Here is a 17,871-nt window from a genome sequence, read left to right on the forward strand (position 1 = left end):
TTGTCCACTTCGTTCCATCCTTTGAAACTCTTGGCAAAGTGTGGGGCTAAATTCACCCCTATATGGCTAGCTTTTATCAAAGAATGGATAGGTTGGTGGTTGATTGCCAGTAGTTACGATAAGACTTGGTTCCATATATGTTACTTCCGACACTGATGGTTGGGATGACACCTAAAGTTCTACAAGTGCCCTATTTTGCCTAGCAAATGGGTTTAACATATTTGTCGGTTCAGTTAGTCCAAGTCTACCCATCATGTTGGAAAAGTTCTTCCTTAATCTAGTTGTAGAAGGGGTAGGATCTTGGGGGTCATTAAGGACGGAGTTCGAGGCTACTAAGGCTCCAACATTAGAGGGTGTCTCCATCTAGGCTCATAGACTCGTCCAAGCTAGATAGGTCACCTTGTGGTGTTAGTGCACAGTGTAAGAACTAACTTTTGAGCTTGCTAACCCTAAGAATGCAAAGCTAGGTGTGTAGGTTGACAAGAGGGCATTTGAGGCATCCTTAGGCTCAAGGTTAGCTCTTTGAACTCTTCCTGATCTCAAGTGCATGTGTTATTTTGAATAGTTGAGACTCCAATTCTAGGTTGAGTCTACTTCAACATGCAGTCAAGGGGTGGCAGCCCCTTGTGGCTTTGTGATTTTTTTGAAAAATGGGGTTTATTTCAATGTAATTTGCATAGAAATTTCATCATTTTTGTCTAGATCTTCAATTGGACAACTTTTGGTTCATGAGCTAATTCAATGTGTGTTGAATTAGTAATTCAGCGTGCATTGAATTAGTAATTTAACATCGACTTTGCCAGAGCTAATTCATCATGCTACTAATTCAGTGTGTGTTGAATTAGCAATTCAACATCTAGTGTTGCTGAAATCCAACATCTATTATTGAATTGCTAATTCAACATCTGCTAAATTACTAATTCAGCATCTGCTAAATTATAATTTAGCATTTGGTAATTTAGCATGGCATTGAATTAAGGCTAATTTAGTGTTGACTTTTGTTAATTTAACGTTGACCAAATGTGGACATGCTAGCTATCAGCATTGAATGTCCACGTGATAGTTAGGTAAAAATTATCAAGGGTAGGTGGGGCTAGCTAATTCAACTTCCACTCAATTATAATTCAATGTTGACTTTCCTAATTTATCATTGACTTTGATAATTCAACATGCCATAGCTGATTCAACATGCATTAAATTAGTAATTGAGCATTGACTTTGCTAATTTAGTGTTGACTTTGCTAATTCAAAATTGACATTCGTAATCCAGCGTGCTAGAGCTAATTCAATGGGCATTGAATTAGGACTAACTCAATGTGACCCATGCACAGTTTTTTCAATTGAGTTTTGATGATTTTTAAGCAATGTGGAGTTTTTGTGCAGGGTTTTTTGGGTTTGGGGGATGCTACACTACCTACTTACCTATTGAAACCAAAAGACAACAAAAATTAATAACTTTTGAGCACATTTGAAGAATTTTTCAGATTTGGACCAAACTTGCCTCTACAAACCTTTGAAATTCACTCAAGGACAACATTTTTGTGTGTTTTTCTTGAGATTTGTCGACACAAGGCCCTTAGCAATCACAAACACTAACTATTCCTTCAATTTCACACTCATTATTCTTCATGAACGTTAAAAAATCACTCAAAACCACTTCAAAACACCTTCCTTTCACCTACACTTCCTATACTCCAAAAACCAACAGCTTTCACTAAGCTTACTCAGAGTTGGGCAATGGGTGGATACTGAGAGAGATAATGCAAGAAAAAGAATATCTAGCAACTCCTTGAAAACGATGCCAAAAATATGTAGTCTCTGGCACGATGACTCATGTGTCCTGGGGATCTAGTCAATACGCCGATGAGGTAATCCCTCCAAGCCACTCTAGGTGAAGAGCAATGCATGCAAATGTCATCTGCTAGTGTCACTCTAGCGATTCCCAACTTGTTGCAATCACGACACTATAAGAGAGAGCAGGGAGAGGAGAGGGGAATGGAGAAGGGAGAGGGAGTATGCAAGGAGAAGGGGAAGGGGGAAAGAGAACATGGCATTCATGAAAGGCATGAAGAGGAAGGAAGAGCAAACTTCAAGAGAAAAAGAGAGCCCACTCTTTCGTCATTCTTTACAATCATCTTGGACCCATGTGGCTTCAAGTCAAAATCCTAGCTCTTTGGACTCGCCATCATCCATCAACTGACATTGCCAACCAATGTGGTTAACACTATCAAAGACAACATCACCAATAGAGGTAACATTCACATGCTTATAAATTTCACCATTCAAAGAAGCGAGGCTATGCATTTCATAGACTCCTCTCCCCATAAATGAACCAAAAATATCTTCATAAGCATTGCATTTTAGTTATGCATCCAATAGATACATATTGCAGTCGCTTAAGTTTTATGGAGAGCTTGACCTTCTACAAATTTTGAGACAATATACTATCAAAAGGTTAAGGAGAAAAGACTCCACTAGTAGAACCATTGTAGATTCTTTTTGTAAATTTATATATCCCTCAATGCACATTGTACATTTCACAAATTACCATCCTACTCATTATCCTCATGATGATCTTCAAGGGTGCCACTGCTACTTGACCTTGTTTGATGCTTAGCAAATTGATGCTAGTGCTCTTGAGTAGGGCGGTCAGAGTCGCTGGCCTCCTCAGGGGACAATCCTTAAATAAATGCTCCACTCTGCATCCAGCCCATAGGGGTGTAGGCCTAGTTGAGGGGGGCATTATTGGGGTGAGATCCTTGTAAGGACAGTCCTTTAAACCAACAACAGACATGCCTACACTACAAACGTCGATCGGAGCTACATACCTATGATTCATCACATCGCAAAGTAAGTGCAAATAGGACCATCAAGAACAAGAATTCTAACAAGGGAGAAATTCCCAATTCAACTAGTTTGCAGGTCACACTATCCGTAGATCATAGGATCTCACACAGACCGTGTTGCCTTTTCTCTTGAAAAAGTATGGGGCCATATGTTGGCTTACACAACCATTTCATAGGTTGAAAAAATTGACAACCTTTACTTGCTTGAACCAATTAAAAATGAAAACTTCCACATGGACAAAGATGTCTAAGAAGAGATGCACAACAAGAAGATGGTGCATAATCAAAGAGGAAATGCAAACAAAATTTTATTTCAAGAGAGATTGAAGCATCAACACATTCAAGTCTATTCCAAGGATTAAATATTGACTTCCAAACTTATGGAACAACTCACAACACTAACATAATTCATTTACCTCCTTGTGGAAGTGTGGCCAATAGTAACCTATGTTAAGAGTTCTTCTAGTTGTGTTGGCTAAAGTAAAATCACTAAAACATTCATGGCACATTTCAATAATAACCTACAATAATAATTCTTCTAATTGTGTGGATAAAGCAAAATGACGAGAACATTCATGGCACATTTCAATAGTAACTTGCATTAGAAATTCCCCTAACTGTGTTGAAACGACTAGACCATTTCAAGAATTCTCCTAGTTCCTGTAAGATGGGCCATCTGATGAAGCACATTGTCTTTTTCCAAATGAGAAAATGTGTATGGAATAATAGTATAGAAGCAAGACTTCCTTACAAATCTTCACATCCATTGTGGAGCTAACTTTTAAAGAAACAATCCTTCTTCTAGGTATTGCTAAAACTTATGCAAATTTGGCCATCTGGTGTTCACCAAAGAAGCCATCCCTTCACTGGCATTGCAATGTCTCTCCAATGTCTTGAGTAGCTAACTCATCTTTCCTTTGAATTTCTTTCCTATTCACATGAACAAATTGCAAAAATCAAATGGATTACATGGTTCCCACAATGTTCTAATTAAGCTCGTATAAAGGAGCACTTCTCACCTTGTAGTGCCCTTGAATTCGTTTACATAAGTCACCCCCTACTTCTAACCCTTTAACTTGATTTTGAAGACATCACACCAAGTGAATGATCAAAGCCTTATACTTAGGTACGTTATTAATTATGAACCTAGGAATTCTTGCTCCTTTGTCCCATACCTCTTGACCTCAAATTCATAAAAGACAACCCTCTAGCTCCACGTTGGCATGGAAGACTAAAGCCCCATTAGAAAGTTGTTGGTAGTGTCCCTCTTTCATGCTTAATATCCTCCTTACATTTCTTCTTTTCTTCTAGATCCTCTTGCCCTTTGAGAAAATCTAGCATGGTCGCCCTAGTGGTGTTCTCAATGACAAATGAGAAAGTTGGACGCTATTTAACAAATCCCCCCCTAGGATGAGGCTTGCATTAAGTATGTTAATATAAAATGTGCTTGTGAAGTGCTAAGCATGTGGATACAATAATGATGTGTAAGTATATGCATATGCACTAAGAAAAAATGTGCTTAGAAAGAGGTCTGTGCCTAGAGTATTCCACAATTATAGTGCTACTATGGTTAGGATGACGTGGCAGTATGCTAACATGGTTTGTGATGTGTTACTCTACTATTGTGGTAGTGGTGACTTGGAAGTGTGATGTGTTGTCTTGGCAAGGATAATGTGGTAGCTGCCACATGCGTTGATGATGTTGTAATTGCCACATGTGTTGATGATGTGGCTTATGTGTGCTAATATGGCTCTTTGGATCCTGTTTGACAAGGTAGATATAATGATGTATGCCATGTGTCACCGTTAGTCAATATGCCACTTGCTTTGTGACCAAACTCTACCATGTCTACCTCCTTATTTGCCATGAGGACTACCATGTGGCAATCTCTTCTCAAATTCTCTATGTAGAGGAGTTTTTAGAGATCATCGATGCATTGCCGCAATTATAGATGCGTTTCTTTTTTCCTTTCTTTTTGTCATTTTATGTCTATTCTGTTGTCTTCTTATTGTGTCATGCATCACTTTTAGTGTCTATCTTGGCTTAGTCATATGGTTGGCTGCTTGAGTCATTGTAGTATATTGGGTGAGTCTATGCCATTCTTGGCTTAGTTGTGTGGTTGGCTGCTTAAGTCATTGTAGCATGTTGGGTGAATCTATTCATCCATCATTGTCATGCTATGTTGTGTGCTTGTTTCTAGTCACATAGGCTACCTTGTACGTTTGTACTTTAGTTGACCATCATTGTGTGACATTGATCCTAGTCGAGTTGTTCGAGCATGTTGCAATGGTTGGTTGTACATCGGGAGTTGCTCCTGATCACATCACTTATGTCTTATGTCTTTATTGTGTGAGTGTGCTTGTAGGAGTCCAGTGAATGCTATCTATCACGCGATCTATACTCCATTTGGTCCATTGGCTAGATTGCTTGTAGATGAGTGTGGTCATTGAAGTTACGGTGTTGTTGAGTCGCATGGCTTTTTGACTGCTGCTTGGTCCAAGCTACATTGCATCTGGGTAGTGATGTTCTCAAGCTATTGTTGCTTTGCTGCCTTGACCTCTGTAGCACCACTCAAGACATGGTTCATTTCTCCTCTTTGATTTGGTTGCTTTTAGCTAGAGGCTATAGGTCAAAGCTTGTGTTTGTTGTTGTAGACATTGTAATTGATCATGTTGCCTTTGCTTATGTAAATAGTCGTTGCTTTTAAATGGTTCCTTGATGAGTAGGCTAGGATAGATGAGAAAGTAGTGCTCTCTCTACTAACTCTCATGGAATAAGAAATGTCTCTCTCTCTCTCTCTCTCTCTCTCTCTCTCTCTCTCTCTCTCTCTCTCTCTCTCTCTCTCTCTCTATCTCACACACACACACATGCATTGGCCCTCCTAGTATTTTCTTTTCTTCTTGCATGTTTAACTGTTACAACCAAAACCCCCCCATTCAAATTGTATTAAACCCATTTTTTAATGCTACCTAAGCTACCCCCATTTTCTGTTCTTTAGAGTTACCCAAAACCCCCCTAATCCTTACTAATTTTTGTTTCCTTTATAGAATCAATTGCTTATTTTTTCCTTTCTTAAATAGATCACTTCATTTAATTGAGTTTATGTATTTATATTATTTTAAACTTTTTTATGTCATACCTTTAGAGTATGTTAATTTAACCTTTATATGCCTTTCCATCCCACCTTCCCCTCTCCCTACACTTCTATTTATTGATTTATTTACATGTATTAGTTATATGTGCATGGATAGACAGACACACACACACACACATACACACACACACACATGCATGCACACACATCCATTCCTTTCAAAACACTTCCCATTTCTCAAACTTACCATGAGAAACTGTGTCCCCTTTCTTTTTTTAGTAAGTTGTACTCTGTAACAAACCCCTTAAAAATTTCCTTGCTTGTGCGTTGTTAAATTACCTTGTATGATTTTTTGTCATTTAATTAATTGCTTATATTTGCATTTATTGGCTTCATTTTAATTAATTAATTAATTAATTTGCTTTATTCTAACCTTTTTACCCAAAAACAACGCTGTACCCAACATAACACCCCAACCCCTTATTGAGAGACCACGATCAACATCATGTGATTACATGTGAATAGCACTAACACTTATAGAGTGCTATAAAGGAAAGGGTTAGATGCCCTAACCCTAACCCTAAATGGGTTTGCATATATTCTACATTTTCAACTAAATCTAGTGTACAATTAGTCATTTGTGGTGTGCTCTCTAGTTGTGCCCCCTCTCTCCTCATCTCCACTCTTCTCCTCTCCCCTCTTCATATTTGTCATGGTATTAGAGCTCCCTTGCCTTCCATTGAGGCATTGTTGCAAACTGCGTGACAGAGATTGAGAGAGTAATTAAGAGATTGAAAGCAATTGAGGGAATTGATGAAAGAGAAGTTTCCATCAGAGAATTCTATCCTTGAGAGTTTAAAGTTTCGTTCATCTCCTTTGAGAGTTTAAAGTTCCATTCATCTCCTTTGAGAGTTTGAGAGATCTAGTGATTGAGAGAGAGAGATTTTTTAATTCCTTGAGAGATTTCCATTGAGAATGAAAGTGAGAGCTTAGTGAACACTAAGTTTTTAGAGCATTCTGAAGGTTTCATTGTTCTAAGTTTTTAGAGCATTCTGAAGGTTTCATTGTTCTTCACCTTGTGAGAAAAAGAGAGAGAGCCTGAGAGTCTGACAATATCTCTCGGTTGTCTGAAAGAAAAGGGCTTCCATGAAATAGAGCATCTAAGGCATCCACAATCCTAGCGAGCTCCAAGGGCATTGCCTACAGCAAGGCTCAGCCACAGTCAAAGCTACAAAAGTCAGCTTCTCCAACTACGTTTTCAACGACCAACCTTCTCCAAGGCCCTGTAAACGACCTTCTATAGCTTAGCTCACGACTGCCCTTGACAACATGCTCATCCAACCATCTACAAATCTCAAACTCCAATGCTAGACCTACCTCCCAGAGCTAGGCAACACCTACGCTCTAGCGCAGTGAACAAATCTACACGCCCGGCCTAGCAGCAACAATTACAACTTCACGGATAGCCTTCAACAGACTTCCTCACCTTTTCTACACTAAGCACCCGCGAGTAGTCTACCGAATCTCACTATTAATTCCATCAACCAGTGCAAACATAGCAGCAACTGACTGCCAGCAACAACGAACTCCACAATGTCCCAGCCGACTTAACAAAGCGGCCCAAATTAAGCACAGTGCTCCAACAACCTTCTTCAAAGACTCCTACGAGCACTAGACAACATAGTTGGCTTTCCAACTAGCTGCGCCTCTTGTAATCATGGTAGCAATGTGCACCACAACCACGGCTGACGGGCTGCATGCAATGAACTCGCTCAGCTTCTCCAAATGATCAACTACGTAGTTAATAGCCCACAGGATTCCAAGGAGCCAAGTGGCTCCTCGACATCTTCAAAACCCATGCTCCAACAACCCATACATCTAAATGATGCTCAAGCTCCCGGCTCACATGCGACTCAACTCACAAAAGACAATGAAAAGGTTTTCATCCAACAGAATCTTCGATGATTCCGTTAGCATCATTCATATTCCATTTAATCTTATCCTCACTACCTTGTGACACGTGGTGCTTCCATGATAGAACACATGGCACTTCCAAGGAAGCCCTTATCTACAATGTTTTGCCTTATCTGCCACATCAACCCCATCTGCCACATCACCATCGACTAACACATGGCACTGACTACCATGTAGGTTTATCTACCATGTCAGCAAGACAGACACATCACCTGCCACATGGGCCTATCCATAGTGCCACATTATCAAGGTGCCCAATCTACCACATCATCGAGTCCATGTCACCCCTGACACATCATCTGACCACATCACCTGGCTTATCAGCATCCACAACACCAAGCCACATCATCTTTGACCAATCAGCAGGCCACGTTATCACTACCACCTTAGCACTACCACATGGCACTGCCCTCTATCAAGCACAGTGACCCCCTACCAGGCACACACAATCACTGCATGTGCACCCAGCTGACACATCATCACACACTTCTTCCTAGGCACTGTCTCTCCATAGGCACAGTCTTCTTTTTCTACATGTGACTCACAGTGCCACATCACCATTTCACTCTTTTTTGCCCCTCCACCTAGATCAAGTCATATCTCTTGATCCAGGAGGAATTTGAGGGTGCTACAAAAAGGTGAAAAGATCGATTTTTTGTGCTCTACATGCTTGTCACATCACATGCACATTTTGGTGCAAGTATGACTCACTTTTGGGCCTCGATGCCAAATCCACTTCCTTCATACACATTAGCCACTACATCGATGCATCTGACCCAGCACATAAAAAGAAAAAAAGAAAAAGAAATTATTTCCTATTCTTTTCATCGATCAATGGTTGGTATAGATCTAGATCAGAGTAGACTAGATCGCCATAGAGGAGACGCTTTGAATTTCTCCAAGTTTCCAATCTAAGCCATGCCCAAAATTCTTGACTAGTTCCTACTCGGAGTCCCTGTGCTCACATACGATTTCACATCATCACATTACCTAAAACCCGATGTTCATCAGTTCAATGAGCAGGCTTCAGAGTGTTCAGAGGTATTGGCACATTGTTCAGTGGGCAGATAGCACATGATTTGATTTCACACACATGCCATCATTGTAAAGCCTATTTGGCTATTTCAGGGCATTGTGCACTTTATTTCAGCCTTGTAAAGCCTTTTGGCTATTCCTGGCATCATTTGACACAAGTCTTGTAATTCAGATCGGATTAAATATTACAGTTTTACCTTCACCGACAGTTCAGATTTCACTTGCCACAGTCAAGGTTTTGCAGTTGATTCAGACAGTGATTTTCACAACACTTTGAGTACATCTCTTACACCATGTCTACAACTAGCAACCTCAATGTGGAGGCATCTGCTAAGTTAGACAACTCCAATTATGGTGCATGGAATATCGAATGGAGACCATTCTTGGACTTTAGGACAAATGGGAGTATGTTAATGGATCTACACCTAGACCATTGGATGTTGTAGCTAGTAGTAGCTCTACTCCACCTGTTGGCACAACACCAGCAGTGGGATCTCTAGCTACACAAATAGTTTTTGCACCTGTAGTAGATCTTGCCATTGCCCGAGCATAGGCAGAATCGGATAAGAAAGACAAGTATGCATATCATCTAATCAAGCAGAATGTGCAAGATGTCATGCTAGGACAACTTAACACTGTCAAGACATCAAAAGAAGCATGGGATATGTTCACAGCTCTCTACGAGTCCAAGAACACTTCTAGGATTCTCACATTGAGAAACCAAATCGACCAGAGTTTTTGCAACAACAGTTGAAACCGGTCATTCTTATGTACTCCAGATCAAAGACTACAACAATCAACTCACAGCAGTAGAAGAGACCATGAATCCAATGGAAATGGTTCAAGTCATCCTAAATGGACTAGGAGAGGGATACAAGAACCTAGTCCAGAGTCTTGCCATCCAACAGATAATTCTGACACTGGAAGAGCTTCAGTTAGTGCTACTTGGTGAAGAATTTAGGACTCAAGCCATTCACACACACAAAGGTCATTCTAATGATCAGGCATTCACAGCTTCAAACAAAAGTAGAGGCAGAGGTAGAGGCAGAGGCAGATCATTCCAGCAAAGTGGTCATCATCAGTAACAAAGTCATAAGCAAAGTCAGCATTAGCATCATCCTCAGCAACATCTGAATCAGCAAAAAGAAAATCATTCCAATCGAGGAAGATTCCAAGAACGAGGGAACGCATCCGCCAATGTGTCAAACATCCAGTGCAACTACTGTCATAAGTTTGGACACTATGAAAGAGATTGCTGCAAGAAGCAATACGACCAAGGCAGTCAATCCAGTAGCAATGGAGGGAATTTCCACGGCAGCAGAGGAAATCATTGTGGTGGACATCCTAGTCACAGTCATTTTGCAAATGAACATGGGAATATGTTTCCTGCAAATGAGGAAATGCAAAAAACTGATGCAGTGTACCTAGATACTAATTGAAATTCAAAAGACGATTTTAGCTATCAAGTCAACCAAGCAGATCAAGATCCTTGGTACATCGACAGCGGTGCATCATCTCATATGACAAATCATCAGGAATAGTTCACAGAGATGAAACCATTAGAAGGTCAAAAGAATGTCATCTACAAAGCAGATAATACACCAAATCTAGACCTGCAGCATGGGGTTATGTCCAAACCCGCAGCATCAATGGTTCACTTTACTACTTGACTGTCATCGATGACTACAGCAGATATTGTTGGGTCTACTTTCTGAAAGAGAAATCTGAAGTGTCTTCCAGATTTCAAGAATTGAAAGCTATGGTAGAAAACCAAATATGTAGAAAGACCAAAGTCATGAGATCAGATAGAGGAGGTGATTACATGTCTTCAGCATTCATGAACTTTTGCAGAAGTCACGGCATTCAAAGACAATTCACATGTGCAGATACTCCTCAGCAGAATGCAAGAGCTAAAAGGAAGAATGGTACTTTAGCAGACACAATGCTTAGTGAGAATGGTACTTTAGCAGATAGTGCTAGAGCAATGTTTAGTGAGAAGCATCTTCCGAATTAGTATTGGGCAGAAGCAATAGCCACTGCAAACTATTTGCTTAATCGGCTTCCTACCAAACCGATATAGGGTATGACACCTTATGAAGGATTCACTTGACATAAGCCACACATTGGGCATCTCTGCATATTTGGTTGCATAGCGTATGCCCACATACATGATGATCATCACATGAAATTGGATGCGAAGTCACGCAAATGCATCATGGTTGGCTACAGTGAAGAAATCAAAGAATACAAGTTGTATGATCCCATCGATCGCAAGGTCATTATCTCTAGAGATGTAATCTCTGATGAGGAATCAGAATGGAAAACCTTAAATACACAGGAGATAGACACACTGATTTCACAATCATCTACAGAAATGGTTGATGAAGAAGAGCTATAATTGACAAAAACACCCCAAGCAGAGCCACAGCAGCTTAGATGGTCTACTAGGAAAGTAGACCTCCAGCTAGATTGACATATGCTCTAAAAGGCAAAGCAATTCAGGTTGAAACCACCAAATATGCTCTTATGACTACCATCATGGCTACAGAAGAGCTAGTGTACTTCGAAGATGCAGTAGATGAGCCAAAATGGCAAACTACTATGAATGAAGAAATCGATGCATTGTACAAGAATAATACTTAAGAATTATGCAACCTTCCACCAAGAAAGAAGGCCATAGCAAACAAATGGTTATATAAAGTGAAGTACAATCCAGTTGGAATCTTTGCACTGCTTTGTGCAACAAATTTTGGCATATTGCAAATGTTTTTTTGTCTCATCTCAAAGGGCTTCTAAGACAACTAGTGGTGCAGGATGATGATTGGGAATGTGCTGTATCAAAGCTGTTGGATGGAATTCAGCCATGCATTACAAATTCTCAAAGGGTATTGCTTGAAAGGCCCTTCAGTCTCGATGAACTTTGGGATGTGATGAAAAGTATGAAAAAGGATCGAGCACTTGGATCTAATGGAATCACTTCAAAATTCTTTGTTGGATTCTGGGACGTGATTTGGTTGATATGGCAAATTCATCGATAGCTAAGGGTTCTCTCACATTAGATGTTAATACTGGGCTAATCAAGCTTTTTCCCAAGAGGCAAAGTAGATTACAGGTTGGTGACTGGAGACCAATATCCATGTTGAATACCTCGTACAAGGTAATAGCTAAAGCCCTCTCCCTAAGGATAAGGGAGGTATGTATGCTGGTGGTTGATAAAGAACAATGTGGGTTTGTCTCAAGAATCGTGACATTTTTAAAAATATCCTAAATGTTAGTTTGGCAATGGACTATGCCTCAAAGTCAGGTCAGAATTGTGTGCTCTTTGGTATAGATTTGGATAAGGCGTATGACGGTTTGAGGTGGGACAATATTCTTGTAGTACTTAAGAGGCTTGGATTTGGAGATAATGTTTGCAGGATGGTATCAACCCTGTTCGGTAATGCATCAGCAGCTTTGTGTGTGAATGGTGGCATAGTGGGAGCCTTTGATCTAACCTGCTCCATTAGACAAGGGTGCCCATTAGCGCCCCTGCTTTTTGCGATAGGTTTAGATCCGTTAATCAAGCTTTTGAAGTGAGGCATGAAGGAAGGTAGGTTACAAGGGTTGATGCTCCCAACAGAGGATCAAATTCTATCCTAGCTCTTTGCAGATGACTTAATGGCATTTTGTTTGGAGCATAAAGAGTCTGTGGAAGCTCTTATGCAGGCTATCTCTATGTTCTATCAAGCATTGGGCTCACTATGCAGCTGGAGCAAATCATATGGAATCAAATTGGCTAAGAAGAGTACCCCGGAATGGATAAATGATCTCCGCATGCATTGGATCAAGAAAGGGGAGGTTGTAAGATACTTGGGAGCTCCAATTGGTGTAGATGTTACCATCAAGCAACGATTCCAATGGTTTAAAGATAGAATTAAGGCCAAACTTCGGGTGTGGAATGGTATGGGCTTTGGGTTGGAAAGCAAGGCTCCTTGTCATTAAACATATTATGTATGCCTCTGTAACATATGTTGCCATAGTATGGAATTTCAAACAAGCTCATTGGTATGAGGTGGAAATTTTATTCAGAGCCTTTTTGTGGGCAGAAGATAAGGGCAGGAAACACATGCATTACATTCCGTGGGATGCCCTTAAAGCTCCCAAGCTTTTAGGTGGGGTGGGCGTACTAGACATCTCATATAAGAATGTATCACTAGTTGGTAAATGGCTTCCATATTTCTTTTTCAATAGCACCCCCTGGGCTGTGCTGGCTCGCTAGTTTATTGAACATGGAAGAGTCCTCAAACTTCGCAAGTGGAATGAGCTGACTTGGTATGAAAGGATTTTTTCAGATTTTTCTCTGAGAGTGTCAGGTTCAAATTTGATGCAGGGGTTATGGTGGCCTAGAAACATTGTGTAGCTTGGAAAGGTAAGGGGGGCTTGAGAGGTTAAGTGAATTAATTTGGTGGAGTAATGCCATTAGAGTGGATGGTCAATCATTGGAGAGACTTGATATCTCAAAGGCACACAATATTTATAGAAAATGTCTAAGATATTGGTCTTAAATTTGGGTGCTTGTCACACGAGGATGGATGTCAATTGGAGATATATGCTGTGTGTATTCACTGTCAGTTTAGAAGTCAGCTTTCCTCTTTAGAATATTTCGCAGTCTGCCAGAGGATTGGCCTATGAATTGCATAGAGCAAAAGACTCAGAGGCTGTCACAATGGTTTTTGAAAAAAACATGTCTGAAAAAAATATCTGCAAGAGTATTATATAGAAATCTCTACAACCCCCCATCGTTGTTCCCAGAGCTCAACAGAAGGTGGGGATTGTGGTGCTCATCGAGGTGGTGGTGAAAAAGACTGAAAGAAATTTGGGCGAGATGTCCTTTGGGAAAGTTGAATTTCTTGGCGTGGAAAGCGCTTCACCAATGGTTTCCAATTAGGGCAAAGCTTGCCACGATTTTTGTTGTCAATCCTATCTACCCACTGTGTAACAAGTGCATTGAATTTGCAATACATCTTCTTTGGCAGTGTTACATGGCTCGCAGTGCTTAGTCTAAAATAGAGGCTACTATTAGGAGGAGTGGGCTGATGTCTAAATTCTAGTTGGGTTCTAACTAGAGGATGGGGTTATTAGGGGATGTTACCAAGTTGTCTTCCACCGTTCAGGCTTGTTGGCCTTACTTGTATTCTGCAACATTGTTTATCATCTGGCATCTCTTAGGAGTTAGCAAGTTTTTGGCCCCACGGTGAAGGTTTGATATCGTAATGATACTCTCACATGGCATCTTCGATTTTTTATCTTAAATATCTCTACAACCCCCCATTGTTGTTCCCAGAGCTCAACAGAAGGTGGGGATTGTGGTGCTCATCGAGGTGGTGGTGAAAAAGACTGAAAGAAATCTGGACGAGATGTCGTTTGGGAAAGTTGAATTTCTTGGCATGGAAAGCGCTTCACCAATGGTTTCCAATTAGGGCAAAGCTTGCCAAGATTTTTGTTGTCAATCCTATCTACCCACTGTGTAACAAGTGCATTGAATTTGCAGTACATCTTCTTTGGCAGTGTTACATGGCTCGCAGTGCTTAGTCTAAAATAGAGGCTGCTATTAGGAGGAGTGGGCTGATGTCTAAATTCTAGTTGGGTTCTAACTAGAGGATGGGGTTATTAGGGGATGTTACCAAGTTGTCTTCCACCGTTCAGGCTTGTTGGCCTTACTTGTGTTCTGCAACATTGTTTATCATCTGGTATCTCTTAGGAGTTAGCAAGTTTTTGGCCCCACGGTGAAGGTTTGATATTGTAATGACACTCTCACATGACATCTTCGATTTTTTATCTTAAATATCTCTAAAATCTTGGTGTCTCACAACCAAGTAGCAAGCTCTGCTTTGGTAGATGTTGCAAAAGGATTCAAGAATGATTGTCATTTGCTCTTAGCATAGGCACATAGCATCTTCGATTTTGTATCTTAGATATCTCTAAGATTTTGGTGTCTCAGAACCAAGTAGGAAGCTTTGCTTTGGTAGATGTTGCAAAAGGATTCTGATGCTAAAAAAGAAAGAATGATTGTCATTTGCTCTTAGCGTAGGCTTGGGGCTCTATCCCATTTTTAAGGCCAAGTTTTTGATCTTAGGTCATTTTTGGGCCTAACCCATCCCTTTAATATAAGTTGGCTTGTTTTTTTAAATTATATACTTACAACATTCTTCTCTTTTGATGCATATTATCGATGCCAGGGAGCAAGGATATCCAAGTTAGATGCAAGATCGAAATATATCAACACCTTTATTCTTATGATTGTAATCCATGTGACAATATTATATAGACTGCAAGGAGGATATATTGTTGTATCGGCTTTTTCATGTATTTATTGGACTTGAGCTTCCAAAATATGGACATCATAAAGTCTAACAATAAATCACTACCCCTTACATTCGCAAGAAAGATCAGGTTCTAATAAACCATGTCCCATACTTCATGCTTACTTATTCGCTTTTCTTCCTTCAAAATTTGACAAAATGCTAGGATTCAAGGTCAATTTCGAGTAAGTAACTATGACAAAAGGTTACCTTCCCCAATCTAGTTGAGGATGGTCATGCATCTTTGCCCGTGCAAAGGATGGTCATGCATCTTTGCCCGTGCAAAGGATGGTCATGCATCTTTGACCGTGCAAGGCACGGGTTCAATATTTGTTACAATTATCCACAACTACTCTTAGTGATTAAGGGAAAAAGACCCGCAGCGAGAAGAGCTCATAAAAGCACACATTTTCATATAAAACACTTAAAACTGTAAGATGCTTACAGAACTTCAGAGGTTGCAGGGCGTCAGCCATGCTGACTGCCCGCAGATCCGTAAACACCGTCTTTTATGCTACAAAACCGATCAGATGGCTGGCGCAATCCGTAGGCAAACAGCCATACCGCTTGCCTACATCTTCAGCATCTTACCCATATGTACATACATCGCATCGGGAGCAGGAGACGCTCCAATTCTACATTCAACAATTGCAAGGGCTGCAAGAACACTTGGGCGCACATGTGCATGTTTCCTTGCGAGAAGGCTCCGCTGTTCGTTCGCATGAGCAAGAGTCGCCGCATTGGCAATTTGCCCCGCATTTGCAGACGTTGGTGCCGACTGGCTGAATAACGTTCACCTTTCTGCAATTCACCGTCAATATATTTATGGCGCGTTAACACGCAATTCATGTGACAAAAACACGACCTCTAACCGTCCAGTTTTCTACTTCATCGTTAAGGAATAGACCGTCAGAAGGGGAGCGAAAGACTTACGAGGCGTCCAAGGCGGTTTCATCAAAGGTCTTCTTGCCACATCTGAAAAAAAGAAAAAAAAAGAAGACAACAAGTCAGTGGTTTCTTTGCGGCAGCTGAGTTAAGATGGAAATCTAGCACGGGAAGCTCCCAGGAACAGAAGGGTCCCCTAAACACGAAGGGCACCAGGCAAACAGAACTACGAAGGGGAAGTGACCTATAGCGGCATGCAACGGGGACGAGAGCACCAGGAGACTAAAATCTCCAAACGAAGATGGCAAACACATGAAATGTGGCGAAGAGTACCAAGAAACGCGGAGAACACAAAACGACATGGTAAACTAGTGCTAAAGGCAACAAGAAGAGAAGAAAGCCGAACCAAAGCCTTGGTTCACAGAGCTAAAAATCAGAAGCAGCGTGCTACAAAAGAGCAAGATCTTAACGTCAACGGGAAAACTTTCGATACGACGAAACAACGACGTTCCTAGAAGGCAGCAGATGGAGGCAACGGTGAAAACAGCTGACGGAGAACGTGGATAGAGAGGAAAGACGGAAGGCGGAACATACGTGCAGGGAGACTGGCTGCAAGTGCAAGCTGATCCGCAGGAAGCCATGGCGATTTGGACGAACGAAACAACAGAATAATTGGGTGCTGAAGACGAAGACGAAAGTTTCGAGTTTGAAAGTAAAGTAGTTTGTTGACGCCTTTTTATAGACAACATTTGAGATTGGGAAGAACCCAGAACATTCGAGGAACCACCCTCTCCCCTCTCTGGAACTTTGCTCCTCGCATCCATGCCAAGGGCCTCTGGCATTTTCGCTCCCTTGGCATGCATGCCAAAGGGCTTTGGCATGCATGCCAAAGGGCTGTGCACGCGAGCGTGGCTCGTCTGTGCACCGGACCTTTGTTTGAGGAGGTCTTTCATCGAAATATTTAGTCCGCACCAGTTGTGCATTGGACCTTTGTTTGAGAAGGTCTTTCATCGAAATATTTAGTTCGCACCATGTTTGATCCGAAACCTCCCAGATCTAAACTATATAATCGGTTAGGCTAAGCCCCCCCTCTACCCTCATTTATGCACCTTGCAACAGCTGGAGAAACCAGACTGTCTATTGCCAGCCAACAAGGGGTGCCGCGCTTGTGCTTGATTTGGCACCTCTCTCCTTGAAGGTGCAAATTTGTGCACCTACCCTCTTGCTCTCTCATGTGAAGCAAAACACAACGTCATCAACCATGCATTTTCTAGCACGTATGCGCAAGCACCAACTTTGGATGTTTCCAAGACAACCACACCATGGGCATATGCCCACCCACATCGGTCCCATGGCCCAGATGCATTCAATGCACCATGGGTGGGTATGGACATTTGGGCCAAGGGCTCGACGTGGGCATGTAATCTAGCCCAACAATCATCCATAAGCATGCCCATGCCACGTTCATCATAAAAAACACCCTTAAAGCCCCTCCACATGTGGCATGGCTCTTAATCCTCTCAAGCTTGTTAGTCAGTTACCACCATGCAACTACAAGCCTCACCACCTTCCTTTATGCCTACAATGCTTATGTATGGTGCACATGCACGACATGAGCAACATAGTTGCCATTATTACAAGATGGTCCTTTGTTTCCATTTACAGAGAATTTTGAAGAGCGACAAGACGCAGCAAC

At 41.2% G+C, this 17,871-nt stretch overlaps 1 protein-coding gene across 1 annotated transcript; it reads right to left on the reverse strand.

Moving 5' to 3' along the window:
- Positions 1–15,683: 15,683 nt before the first annotated feature.
- LOC147884026 (uncharacterized) lies at positions 15,684–17,032 on the reverse strand. The gene is made up of 3 exons (XM_087398738.1): positions 16,770–17,032; positions 16,224–16,265; positions 15,684–16,091 (listed from the first exon to the last, which is right to left on the reverse strand). The coding sequence occupies exons 1-3, from the start codon at positions 17,015–17,017 to the stop codon at positions 15,932–15,934; spliced, it is 450 nt and encodes a 149-aa protein (XP_087254864.1). The 5' UTR covers positions 17,018–17,032; the 3' UTR covers positions 15,684–15,931.
- Positions 17,033–17,871: the final 839 nt, after the last annotated feature.

The sequence above is a fragment of the Dipteris shenzhenensis genome, chromosome 27 (assembly GCF_047967505.1).
Source record: "Dipteris shenzhenensis isolate YYH24624 ecotype China chromosome 27, Dip_SZ_1.0, whole genome shotgun sequence".
NCBI lineage: Eukaryota > Viridiplantae > Streptophyta > Polypodiopsida > Gleicheniales > Dipteridaceae > Dipteris > Dipteris shenzhenensis.